The following is a 13,513-nucleotide window of genomic DNA, read 5'->3' on the forward strand; positions in this document are numbered from 1 at the left end:
GGATGCAACAAAAGAAATATGAGTCTGAGTGAAGTTTGTGGTTTATTGTAAAGGAATTTATTGTCGTACTAGAGCACACATAAAACACACTATCAATGATGAGTGACAAGATAGAATAACACTGTAATGGAGAAACGTCCTCATAATTTGGCACTAAACAAAGCAGTCCAAATTCCAAAAATGCTAAATTGTTTGTTGATGACAATGAAACTGAATTAATCCAAAAAGAAAACCAGGGAGGGGAGAATACTAAAGGTATTCTTTTGCCACTCGTAGCAAGCGCGCTGGCTATGAGTGGCGTTATTCTGTCCTCCACTGCACATGCAGAACACTTTCAAGTTGTTTGCTTTTCACACAGCAGATTACATACAAATTGCATTTATTTGGAAATGTATGAGGGAATTTTTCAGCCGTAATTTGAGAGCACACATTTTCAGTTTGAATGCAGGACTTCATATCTTTCTTCTCAAAATTCTTCTGGTGTCTTTCGAATATTCTCTGTGCTTTCTCAAACCTTTCTCCTCACACTCTAAACTTGTCTCTACTCAGATCAAAGCTCTTCTTGCAAACCTCTCTCCTCACTTGTGAATCATTTTCTGCTAGCTTGGAACAAGAAAGCTGTCGCCTGGCAACCTCTCAGCCAATAGAATGAAAGCGTTAGACAGGATGCGTTTGTTTCCTTACTTTGGGTGTGGCTGAGTGGCTACTATTGATTGTAGCAACCTGCACCGCCCATTGGATGTACCCATAAACCAAGACCTAAAGTTTCTAAAGAACAAAAGGCATAAAATTCCTGCTTTCAGACTGAAAATGTGTGCTCTCAAATTATGGCAGAGAAATTCTCTCATAGAAATGTGAACCACCACGGCAATGAAAAAGTGCATCTGTGGTGTAACGTAGACATCCTTGTTTTTCTGTGCTGTCTTTGATGCTGGCATTGTGATGGGGAAGGAGCAGAGAAACATATTTAGTGAGTGTTAAGCAGCATTTCTAGATTTATAGCCATCCATTCAATCTGAAACATCAGGAGAGACAGAGCGGCACTCAAGACAAAGTGTAAGAGACCTTACTGCTCGCCTGGAACAATAACAACTCATTTCTGTTATTGATTTGATGCACAAAGCATTTTTAGTCTAAAGATTTTTTTAAGAGTTCATTATCTCTATATCCACATTGTGTTTAACTAAGTTTGATCCTGGAAAACAAACCCTGGCTTACTTATAACAACTGAAAACATGATTTAACAGTTACCAATGTATCTTGGACCTCTTGATGTTTCCTGTTAGTCTGAAGGAGTTAGAGGCGTCCACATGACTTTTGTGTCTGTTCTTGATTTCACTTTTCAGACTCCAGTTATTGAGCCTATAGATCTCCATGTGAAATTAATGCTTTAAATCTCAACCTTATAGAAATATTCTTTCCTTGTACACAAAAATGTTATTGTTTCTGCCTTTAATGTTGGATCAGTTTTGTGGGGAGTTAATTTTCAACTTTGGGTGGAATTCAAACATAAAAATAAACACACATATATTGAGAAACACTCATCCATATTTACTGTTACCATAACTGTCAAAGAGGGTTGGTAAAAAAAAATCTCTCTCATTAGAAAATGTTTGCTCTGTCCCCTTGAAAGCCCAAAGATTTGAGGATGTCATTACTGCATCAAGCAAAATATTATCAGCTCTTGCTGCTCGACTAATCTGTGTTTGCAAAAAGGATTAGAGGAGACAGAGAGAAGAATAAAGAAAATGAGATGAAAGGAAAGAAAGACAAGTAAAATATGAGTGGGAGATTTGATACTGCTGTGTCTGGTCCATGTTGGCCTTCTTGTTTGATTGCAGCCTAACATCGGCTGCATTGAATTTGATGGACTAAATAACACTTTACTGTGTGATCAGCGCTGAATGGATGTAATGAAATGGAGCAGGAAGAAGTGTCTTGTCAGTTCTCAAGAACGATTACTATTAAAAGCAAAGTGTAACAGCATGTGGGCAGAGACTCATGCAACTGCTGCCGTTTCCCATGTGAATGCATCGCCAGTGTGTTGATAAATTAAGTCAAATAAATTAGGACAGGGGCTCATTTTGTGCCAGACTGACTTTTAAAGATGCCTTGGGATTCTCAAAGTTATAACATCAATTTCCTCTTTTACATCCATTTAACAGGCAGCAATCAAAGGGATTGACATAATGAGTGCTCATGAAAAAAAGGCTTTCTGACCTGGGAGTCTGGGCTACTTCACAAAGTAGAGATACCAAAACTATTCAACACACAAGTTCACTGTAAAACATTTGAGCCACATTCAGTTGTAGTTACTATCTTCTACACTTTAAGTCAAATAAGTTCAGCGAGTTTTAGACTTTGAACCTAAATGTGAGTTTGTGGCAGATAAACTTACAGTAGTAAGTTGTGTTGACTGTTTATTTATGTCAAACCTCCAAGAGTTTTTAATTTGGCACTTAAAAAAATCTGAAAGAAGAAAAAGGCAGGAGTGGGAATTATTTCCCAGAATGCTTAGCGACATGTTTTTGTATCCTGAGATGGACGTGCGTTGCATTGATCTGACTCTTGTGTTAATAAGGTGAATGTACATTTTAATGTTTCTGAGCAGAATTCACTCTGATGTTTAATAAAATTCATTATCAGATCAGACATTTTGTTCATGCAGTTTGAAACAAGAATTTCAATTATTCAGAAGTAAAATAAGCAATTATTTTACCTTGATATTGTGAGTGAAGTAATAGAGAAATGTGGCTCTTTAATGTTTTTCTTTAATTTGGTTTAAATTGCAGCATTAAGTCAAAACTCAATTCAAGATTAATGAACTTAAAAAAACTAAACAATGTTCAGACAACTCATTTCTTGTTTTTAAAGCAAAAGGAATTTTCTTGTTGACTTAAATTGCATTTTCAAGGCAGCAGATGGACTTTCATTTTCAAGTTAATCAATCAATCAATCAAATTTTATTTGCATAGCACATTTCAGCAGCAAGGCATTTCAAAGTGCTTTACATCATATCAAACACAGAAACACAAAGTCATCAAGTGGGGGGGTTCTTGCTAAACTAAACTAAACTAAATTAAACTAAACTAAACTAAACTACTTTCAAATGTTTTACGGTGTTTGTGTTTCACATTACCTTTCACTGTTTCATAAAGCTCAGTGTGGGAATGTCAAAATACAACAATTTGCTCATATTAGCTGTTTATTTGCACTTGTCTAACACTCATTGAACTAGTGTTAGACATAATGCTGTACAACATTTATTGTGTTTTCCTGTTAAACATGCAAAAGTAAGACATGCTGTTATCATTTTTATAGTTAATTCCCACTGGAAATCTCTTTACTGTGGTGTAATTCTCATCTCTTTTTCAAAATAAATAGAACATCAACAGACAGTATATGGTTTCTCTTATCTACATTGTGTTGTGAAACTTCTGGATAAGGGAGCTGGATACTATCCTTCAATCTACAGATTACCTTCTGCTCTTTGTTGCATTCACCGGAGAATCCTGTGTAGGACGAGTTTCAGGCCACAAGGTTTAAAACACTTTTTGCAGCAGCAGAATATATTGCATCTCTGTGCATCTCTGAGACATAAGTGGGTTTACTTCTGCAGTAACAATGCCTCACTGAAGCCATTTCCACATGCATTTGTTTGGAGAGTAAGAGTCTTCTCCAAACGGGTGTGTGCAGAGATACATCCTTACAGACGGCCTCTTAGAGTTCCTTGGAAACTACTCATTTCTATGTATTGAGCTTTTCTGAAAATTTGTTTTACTACAGTAAAACAGAAATTCCTCCTCCCCTTTTTACCTTTTGTCACTTTTTATGGATAAACTCACATTAAAGTGCAAATAACTTAGACAATATAATTTCTATTGTAGTAACAGACAGAAATATAATCAGTAAATCAATTTTATTTGTGTAGCACATTCCAACAATAAGACAGTTCAAAGTGCTTTATGTCATAAAAACACAAAAATCAACAACTGGAACATTACATTTACATCAATTCGCAACAAAATGTTGGTTAGGGTTTCATTTATTATGGTTCAAAAGTAGCTCTAGGGTTCAAAATAGTTTCAGTTTAAACCTTTATTGCTTTTACAGCATTTTAAATCACATACTTTGTTGCCCTTCGATGTAAATACTCTTTTACACATGATTTTCAGCAGCAACAATGCTAGAAGAACTGTCAAAAGATCTCACTTCATTACTTTGAGACTTGTGTCACTTTGACTGGATAGCACTTCAGTCCCACAAAGTGCCGTCCGTCTGGGGAAGTGATTGTAAATGACTGTTATGGAGATGACAGCTTCAATCTTGATACTCCAGCTCTGTGTTTAAGACTTTCAATTTGAAGTAAGAAAACAAGTATTTCTTGAAGCGCCTTGCTGGTTTGAGGATTCATTCACGTGAGGAAGAGTACTGGTAGGGCAAGCTGGAAACAATTTAATCTGAAGTCCTTCTTATTGAGGAAATTAATAAGCAGAGAAAGAAAACATATCAGAATGTGAGGACAGTGAGAATACTATGACTGGGTAACTGTTAGCTGCTGAACTTAGCATCTCTTAACTAAATGCTATTAGAGTATTTTAATTAGTCTGAACTGCTATTGGTATGCAGCATTAAATCTAAATAATAAAATCAGAATATTAATGAAAAGTTTATTTAAATTAGTGACTCAGTTCACGGGCTGCACAGTGGCGCAGTTGGTAGAGCTGCTGCCTTGCAGCAAGAAGGTCCTGGGTTCGATTCCCTGCCCGGGGTCTTTCTGCATGGAGTTTGCATGTTCTCCCTGTGCATGGTGGGTTCTCTCCGGGTTCTCCGGCTTCCTCCCACAGTCCAAAAACATGACTGTCAGGTTAATTGGGCTCTCTAAAATTCTCCCTAGGTGTGAGTGTGAATGGTTGTTTGTCTTGTATGTTTCTGTGTTGCCCTGCGACAGACTGGCGACCTGTCCAGGGTGTACCCCGCCTCTCGCCCAGAACGTAGCTGGGGATTGGCACCAGCAACCCTCCCGACCCCATTAGGGACAAAGGGGGAATAGAAAATGGATGGATGGATGGATGGATGGACTCAGTTCACAAAGTGAAACACAAATAGATTATTTACACACATACTGTCAATGCTTTCTTTCTGCTAGTTGTGATTATTTTCTACTTAAAGCTAGTAAAAATATTAAATTTTTCAATTTAGAATCTTGTATTAGATGAATAAAAAACATTTTAATATAGAGATTTCTGCTTAATGAAAAGTATGTTCTATACCTACTTAAAGATTATTTTTTAAAAGTACTTTTAGTCTAAATAACAAGCCTGATCTGAATACTTACTCCACTTTTCTGATTTTTACCTGTATTTCAAGGATCATCCAACAAAAATAGAGACTTTTCAGTGACATTTTGCATTAAATTAAACCTTCAGATCAGAAGCTAGTTAAACATAGACGGAAAATTTCAATATTGATTACAAATTCTGATTTGTGTTAATGTGATTTCTTAGTTTTCTCAAACATATCGCAATAATCTGATCTCATAAATCCTCCATCATGTACTGTTTTGTTCTTTGAGCTGGTTTTATTGTCACACCCTAATAAAATAAAAGACATAAATAATATTACCTTTACTTGGCAGCATTTACCTCATCTGCGTTTTGCACAGTTTATAATAACGATGCATTTATTAGGCTCAGCCATAAAATGAGTTGTGTCTTTATAAGGTCACCAGATAAAAAAAGCAAAGTCCCACAAAAACCCAGTAAGCAGTTAATACTCCAGTTCCCTACCAGTTAGATTAAAATCCTCCATATATTAGCTTCATAAACAGTGTTAAACATTTTCATCAGGACTTTAAAGGAATAAATCTAATCTAATATTGTGGTTTATCTTAACCATTTATTCCCTGGTGATGATGCCTTCAATGACAAAAGGAAAATTGTATGTTTTAGTGAAATTGATGAAGAAAGAAGGTGAAAATACCAAGTGATGTAAGTCACTGGTTAGACAGTGATATGTTTTAAAATAAATTCTATACTTTGTCATTTACTGGACCAAAAGAAGGCATCAGAAATGCTTTTATTTCCAAATTTCCAGACATACACTGCAAAAACACACAAGAAAATCAAATTTTGGTCTGGTTTCTAGTGCAAATATCTTATTACACAAAACCAACTTACAAGTAACTTTTCAGCAAGATATAGATGCTTGTTTTTAAGTGAATAAATCCTTAATGTGGATGAAAAAGTACTAGTTCTTTTGGCAGACAAATTAACTTATACTGTGGGAAAACAAGCTACAAGGTTTTTAAGAGCCTAAATGCAGATATAATTTTATTCAAGGCAACCAGATCAGGTCAGTTCCTGTTTGTTTTTGACAAAAGCAGAAGGTATGGGACGGGAAGCGGCAGCAGATGGGCCGTCTCCTCCTCCTCTTCTTCATCCTTTGTGTCTTCCTACCGTACCTGAGCCACGTGTGGAGGTGGACACTCTCACTCCGAAAACCGCCTACCCTCCTGAAAGCTGTGAGGCAGGTCATTCATCATGAAAGGAGCAGCTGACCTCAAATTAAAGTTTGTTTCTTTCGCTCTCTGTGCATAACTCCTCATTCGCCAGTTTGAAAGTCACTGTGGCACCGATGGGGGTTTTTCTTTGCAAGGCAATTATCTCTAAGGCCTGTTGCAGATATCTCTGATAATTGCAAGTTTTCAGTGAGCCTATTTTCCGTTTCTTTAAAAAATGACAAAGAAAAATCATATTTTTAAATCATTTTTAAAATGTCTTCTTCTCTTCCCCGTTTTGTTCTTTTGTGTTTTGCGTCGGCTTCACTTCTTTGACACGCCTTGAGAGGCAGAAACTGCGGGCGTCCTTATTCTGTCACCTTTCCCAACTGGCTTTGACTGGCCCCAACACTTGCTTTAAAACCTCTGCAGCACAGCCAATAAATCACTGTCCTCTGATACAACAAAATGAAAAGTTAGCTGAAGGAACGCAGCTCAGACAGCGTCTATGTTTGGTCCCTGCATGATTTGGCCTTCTTCCTTTCAGCCCGTGCACATTTCTCACAAAAGAAGAAATATGCTGTTGTCTCAAATGGTGTCTTCACGCAACATAGAAGCGAGTAATTTAATTTATAGATGCATTGCATTTACACACTATTAATGACCTTTATATAATGTAACTTTGAGAGAAAGGTGGCACTCCCATCTCTGGGGAAGTTCTGCTGCTGATGCATTTCTCCTCCTCTGAGAGCCTCCTTTTAATCTTTGACCGCTTCTTATAAACACAACCCATCTTCACATCATCAGCACTCTGACTCAGCTTCATGATATATATACAGTGACAAACTGGTGGAGCTGCAGAGTGACCTTCCATCATTTTGCATTGCAATGTGTCTGTGGATGAATTATGAGACACGTGGTTTTTGTGTGTTTTGGCAGATTTGATGTTTAAGAGGAGAGAAAATGTTGCACAGCTGACATTAATCAGTTACCGGGATGATAATCCAAATCATGGCGACAAATATAAACCAAACTACTACAGACTACGACAGAGACAGAATAAATAATAACCAAGTATCCACAAGAAAATGTACTAAAGTAAGAGTAGCACTACTTCAACAAATTTTTACTTGAGTAAAAGTAAAAGGTAGCCATCCAAGAAATTACTCAAGTAAGAGTAAGAAAGTATTTTGCAAAAGGTCAACTCAAATGCTGAGTGAAAGATCAAATTATCAATCATTTAATATTTAAAAAATACATAATCATATGGACCAAAATATAACGTTAAGTGGAAATTTTTATATTTAAACAACTAAAATGACAATAATTCATATAAGTAAGCAGTAAAATCAAGAAAAAGAACACCTTCTGCCTTGAAAATGCAATTCACCGTCATATTTTGAGAGCATCACTTTTCTTTTAGGTTGTAGTTTTTTTTCCTGTTTCTTTTTTAATTAATCACCTGAGTGTCGTCGTTTCTGCTGAAATCATTGTTGATGTTTCCTCCTAAACTTCTCATCGCCCCGTTGGTCCCAACGTCCAGGGAGTCCATTTAGTAATCTGTTCGTGTCTGTATCACAGAGCTCATGTTTATTAAAAGGTCAGAGAGTGAGGCTGAAACATGTCCATGTGAAACTCCTGTGTTGTGATGGATCTGTGCAAGTTAAAGAATTGGTTGTCTGACAGAAATGATTGAGGGCTTTAAGCAGCTAACGTCTACGAAAGAGAACTGGGGGAGGAAAATGATTGCATAGGTAGAAATAAAAACTGATTGAATGGAGAAAAAAACATGGCATCAGCAAATCAAGCACCCTATGCAAATTTCTGCAAGCATTTTTTATTCATTTCCCCACACATCTTTCATTCCAGTCAGACCTCAAACATCAAGCATGTAAGAGGAGTCAGCTGAAATGATCACTATAGACTATAAGTCGTGTTTCCATCAACATTTTTTATGCACTTTTTGAATTGTTTCATTAAAAACAGTTAACAAAAATGTCAAAATCTGAAATAATGTCTTCAATTTGGCAGCAAAAAGAAAAAGTTTCTACGCTCGCTTGAGGTGGTTTTTGGCTTTTCTGAAAGAGGAAGATGGAAATACATTTGTAGAATAAGTCCTGACATAATGAACGTCCCCATAAACTAGTGCCTTACCAGAGGCACAAAATGTGATGAAATGCCTAATCCCAAGACAGTGGAGGGGACTCTGCATTTTTCTGGGATGTATCATCTTGTTTATTTTATCCATGAAACCTGATAAATCCAGGTTGATTCGCTCCAAACCAGTAGGTTTCTTCTATTTTTAATTTTTTTTATTGCAAAATTTAAAAGTCCACTTAAAATTTGCATGACAGTCCAATGGAAACATAGCCAGAGGTGCATGCGACTGACGAGAGGTGAAGAATGAAAGAGTCAGAGCTGGAAATAATAGGTGACAGAGTTTCACCCTGTTGCAAAACAACAGACTTCTTCAAGTATTTATTGTGCACAGACCGAATCAAAGCACTCAGGGGCATGACTCCGATCAATTGTTCTTCAGTATGTTGATTAGAGAAACTCTGATTATTTTTGGCACTTGAGATTAATTTGCAGTATTCCTGCTACCAGTTCAAAACCTAAAACATGAGATTAATTGCTCACCTCAGATCCAACTGTAGCAAAAATACAAACGAAGTCTGCACAGAGCCGGTCTCCACTAATGGTTTATTTATTGCTCCTTGGTGCAATAAATATAGCTTGCACCAAGGTGCAATAAAGAAGCCATTAGAGGATTCCTGTAGTGTACCTTCAGAAAGCATTTTTTGCTACAGTGTTTCTCTGTTGTGGCCCAGTGGCTGATTCAAAGTGCCACAGGGTTTTCTAAAGGACCCTTTAGCTCTAAGATTTCTACCTGTGTTGTGGGGCTGCTGGACTTATGAGACCAGGAGAAAGATCTAATTTTATATTCTCATGTTGTCAGAAAAATACAATCGTAGCATTTGCTAAGGCTAACAACACAGCAGTTGGGGCTAAGATGCTAACATCTGGAAGTTGAGCAGTTGGGGCTTTCCTCCCCCCTCAACAAACACCCACAAAATTCACACCAATCACTCAATAATTTCACACGGAGAAATGAGCAAAAGGTTCACCAGGCGAGTTCTGGCAAGATGAGGACGAGAACAACAACAACAACACAATTTTCATCACGTATCTTGTGAAGCGATTTCAAACGTTTGGCTCAACCACAGAGTCCAGAAGAAATGAGACTTTCTTCTTTCAGCTGGTGCTTTTTTTGTTGCCACTCTTTCATGAAGAACAGATTTGTGACTAACCCTGAGTCTAAGCAGCTCCTTCAGAGTAACAATAGTCTGCCGGTCCTCTCTGCTAGATTAACTGTACAGCTCCGTCCTGAAGTGCTTTGCAGGTGTACCATGCTTAATGGCGAACTTAAGAAAGTTCTGCGAGATGTCAAAAGGTTTCTGATATTGTTTTATAAACTAATTCCTCCACAACTCCCTCCCTGACCTGTCTGCTGTGCTCCTTGGTCTTCATGAGGCTGTTTGTCCTCCAATCTTCTCTAACAAACCTCTGAGAGCTTCAAACAACAGTTGGATTTATACTAGAATAAAATTACACAGGGAAATTTTCAAAGCCTTTCCTTCCACTCTATGATTGCACACTACTTTGTGTTTTTCTGTCACATAAATCACTTTTAAGATGCATTAAAATGTGTGGATTTAACTTGAGAATATGTAAAAAAAAGAGCAAATGTAATTCAGAGTTATCTCCTGTTGTATCTAATAGTTTAGGGCAAAACTGAAAAACATGTAATATTACACAAGAATTGCTCCATAGATTTACTGCTGGGAGCAGAACAGTTACTATATTGCATTTAATTCTTTAATTTTCAGGAACTGTGTTAGTTTCTAAACCCAAAATATCACAATTTTATTTTAATGAATGTTTAATGTGAATGTGGAGGGAGATCCCATCTGCACTTGAAAAACAATTAGGGAAAAGAGAGCAGGACTGATGCAAATGTATTGAGGTCAGCTTGGTTTCATTTCACTCTGGGGAGGTTTCCGCAAAGCAGAAGCAGGATTTTCCTTCGTTATAGAGTCCAAACATAAAAAAAAAATATACAAACCCAAAACATCAGGGTGCTGGTGCTTGCACCACCTGGTTAATCTTGCAGCGTGGAAGCTATAAAGTTTGTTTGTGCTTGTGAAGCTGAAAGAGCTGAGTTACACCGCAGGAGAGAGAGAAAGTAAGAGACCAAGAGGGAGCAAGAAGGAAGAGGTGGAGAGTTTGAGGCCTGGGTCAAGTCCTCAAAGTGGAGGACTGTTCTAGTTAAAGATCTTTAAATAGGGTTATTCACAAGAATGCTTTGCTCTCATCTGTCTCTGCTCTTGTTGAGGCATCATGGGATAAACTGGGGGCCAGGCGTCATGGTAAAATGGGTTGAGTTGGAAACAGAAGGCTGCATCTCCACTGGAAAAACACAAAATCCTACCAAATATTTAGCAAACCTCAGTAAGACAAAGCGAATGTAGTTTGTACACACTGTGAAACATTTGAAGGTGGTTTAACTTGAAAATGCAATTTAAGTCAACAAGAAAATTGTTTCGCTTTCATCATAAATGCATCATGCAGTCAATAGTTGTGAAAACAAATGGCAGACATTACATTTAGTCAAGGGCTAAAACCATCAACACTCATCAAATATGCTGGTTAATGTTTATTTATTATGACCCAAAAGTAACTAACAGTTTGATTTTTAGCCCTGATTTAAAGAAACTCAGTGTTTCAGCAGTTCTGAGGTTTTCTGGACGTTTCTTCGAGATTCGCGGTGCATAAAAGCTGAACGCTGCCATTTTTCAACCATATTCCTTAATACTGATTTAAAATATACTAGTTCCTCTAGAGGGAACATTTTACGTATAACAAGGAGAAAATGTTTTGTTATGAGTGAAAAAAACCTCCCTTTGAAACTAGAAACTTTTTTTCCATATTAAACATTAAATCAAAGCTATTTGCTCGCTGAAAATGTACTTTTAAATGAGTTTTGTTTTATTCCAAGATACGTTGTGTTATGCAACAACACAAAATCTTAGCGAGTATTTTTGGTCTCGTTTCTAGTGCAAACATCTTAGATCACTTGAAATAAGACAAAACTAACTTACTTAGTAACTTTGCAGCAAGATATCAATGCTTGTTTTAGGTAAATAATTCCTTAATATTGATGAAAAGTTCTATTGGCAGACATGGGAAGATGTCTTGTTATAAGTTAAATAAGCTACCAATGGAAGAAGTACTTGATCAGCAATATTAAGGAATTATTTACTTACGATAAACTCCTGTATCTTCGTAAAAAGTTACTTGGAAGATACTAAACTTGAAATAAGACCAAACTAAGATTCCTGCACTAGAAACTAGACTAAAATACTTGGTAAGATTTTGCTGTTTTTGCAGTGAAACTTGGTAAAATTTTGTGTTTTTCCAGCGTTGCCATTGCTGACGTGTCTGGTTGGGATTGATCAACTTTGTTCATCAGTGAATCCTGATAAAGAAGGACAAAATTCATAAAAACAACCACGATGCCTGTAGCAGGACCAGTGAAAGCAGTGGGATAATGAACCCGCTGCGCCAGGATCCATGCATGTGTTCAGTGAACTCATCCAACTTTCATCTGAATTCTTCCTGATTTCCCAGTGCAGCTGATTACCTCCAATTCAGCCGACTATCCGGGGAAAAGGATTCATTGTGGAACAATGAGCTGAGACTACGGGTCTTCAGATCGGGGAATGTCAGCTAAATGATCTCCAGTGGACGAAAGCTTAAATGGAAGCTAAATGCGACGCGAAGCACTCCTATCTGATGCTCATTACCCGCATCTCCGTTCCCCCAGAGACCTGGCTCAGCTTCACACTGAGCACTTTCCTGCCAGGAGGAGGGTGATTACAACATTTTGCTTGACAAAAAAAGTTCCCCTCCCCCTCGCCTCTCTCGTCGTTTCCTGTTTTCTCCCTCATCCTTTTCTTCTCTGACTGGTCAGCCCTGTTACTGCTGGTATTGCTCCGGCTCTCCTGCATCTTCTCAGACACTGCAGGCGATTTCCTACGGCGGCTGATTTGCCTCTTTGTCCTGCCCATGATTACAACACTTAGGCACAAGCAGGCCGTGAATGGTATGGGAGAATTTTTATTCTCTGTCAGACAATAGCGAACAAGGGCGAATTATGAATTATGAATCATGCATCAGCGTGTAATTCAGGCGACAACAGCAACAGCAACACAAAGGAGAAACGGGAATCAGAAGCCGTTTGAAAATAAATCACTGGAGAGGCCTGAGAGCAGCAAGCAGATGGGGTGATCATTGATGTGCACACAGGGTACCATCCATCTAGGGAGGAGCGGAGGCCTATGCATTCCTCTGCCAAGGCTCGATGTACTCAAGGCCCAGATGGTCAAAGATGTCCTTTTCAGTCGTCGCTGTCAGGAACTCCTTCTAGAAACAAGACAAGCAAACACTGTGTCAGCAGCTTGATCAGAAATGAGCAATAATTCCTAAACGTGTCTTCACTGTGCTTTGCAGCAAAGATTTTAAAACATTTCATTGAGACTTTGCATAACTTTGCATTGTATCCATTTATGTTGACGTTTTGTAAATAGTAAGTTCTATACCAAACGTATTCGCTCACCTGCCTTTAACCACAAATGAGCTTTAGCCTCATTCATCAAGAACTCAGCATGGAAAACGGTTAATTCTCATCATCCGCCATGACAGACGCCAAAACAACCAATGTGCTCCTGTAAAAGCTGTCAAAAAACACACGTGGTAGAGTAATATCGCTTCTATTTAGTAGATTTCAAAATGGTCACAGGTTGCTGCGAGGTCGGCTGCACAAACAGACAAGGATAGAAACCAAATTTGTCTTTGTATTTTATAACTTTTGATATGGGAGGTCAGGGCGGCGATGGACAGCAGCTGTCAATCATAACGACTGTCGGCCCTCTGCTCCGATGTACAGGGAAA

At 37.9% G+C, this 13,513-nt stretch overlaps 1 protein-coding gene across 3 annotated transcripts in view; it reads right to left on the minus strand.

The window, feature by feature from the left end:
• Positions 1-12,662: 12,662 nt before the first annotated feature.
• Positions 12,663-13,513, minus strand: part of dntt (deoxynucleotidyltransferase, terminal) — a 133,069-nt gene continuing 132,218 nt past the window's right edge. Inside the window, exon 11 of one of the 3 annotated variants that reach the window (XM_044135928.1) lies at positions 12,663-12,985. In XM_044135928.1, coding sequence (XP_043991863.1) covers positions 12,899-12,985 — 87 coding nt within the window. In that variant the 3' untranslated portion in view covers positions 12,663-12,898. The remainder of the gene's footprint in view (positions 12,986-13,513) is intronic. The other 2 variants (XM_044135930.1, XM_044135929.1) reach the window with 2 other exon arrangements.

This window comes from Gambusia affinis, linkage group LG13, assembly GCF_019740435.1.
Source record: "Gambusia affinis linkage group LG13, SWU_Gaff_1.0, whole genome shotgun sequence".
NCBI lineage: Eukaryota > Metazoa > Chordata > Actinopteri > Cyprinodontiformes > Poeciliidae > Gambusia > Gambusia affinis.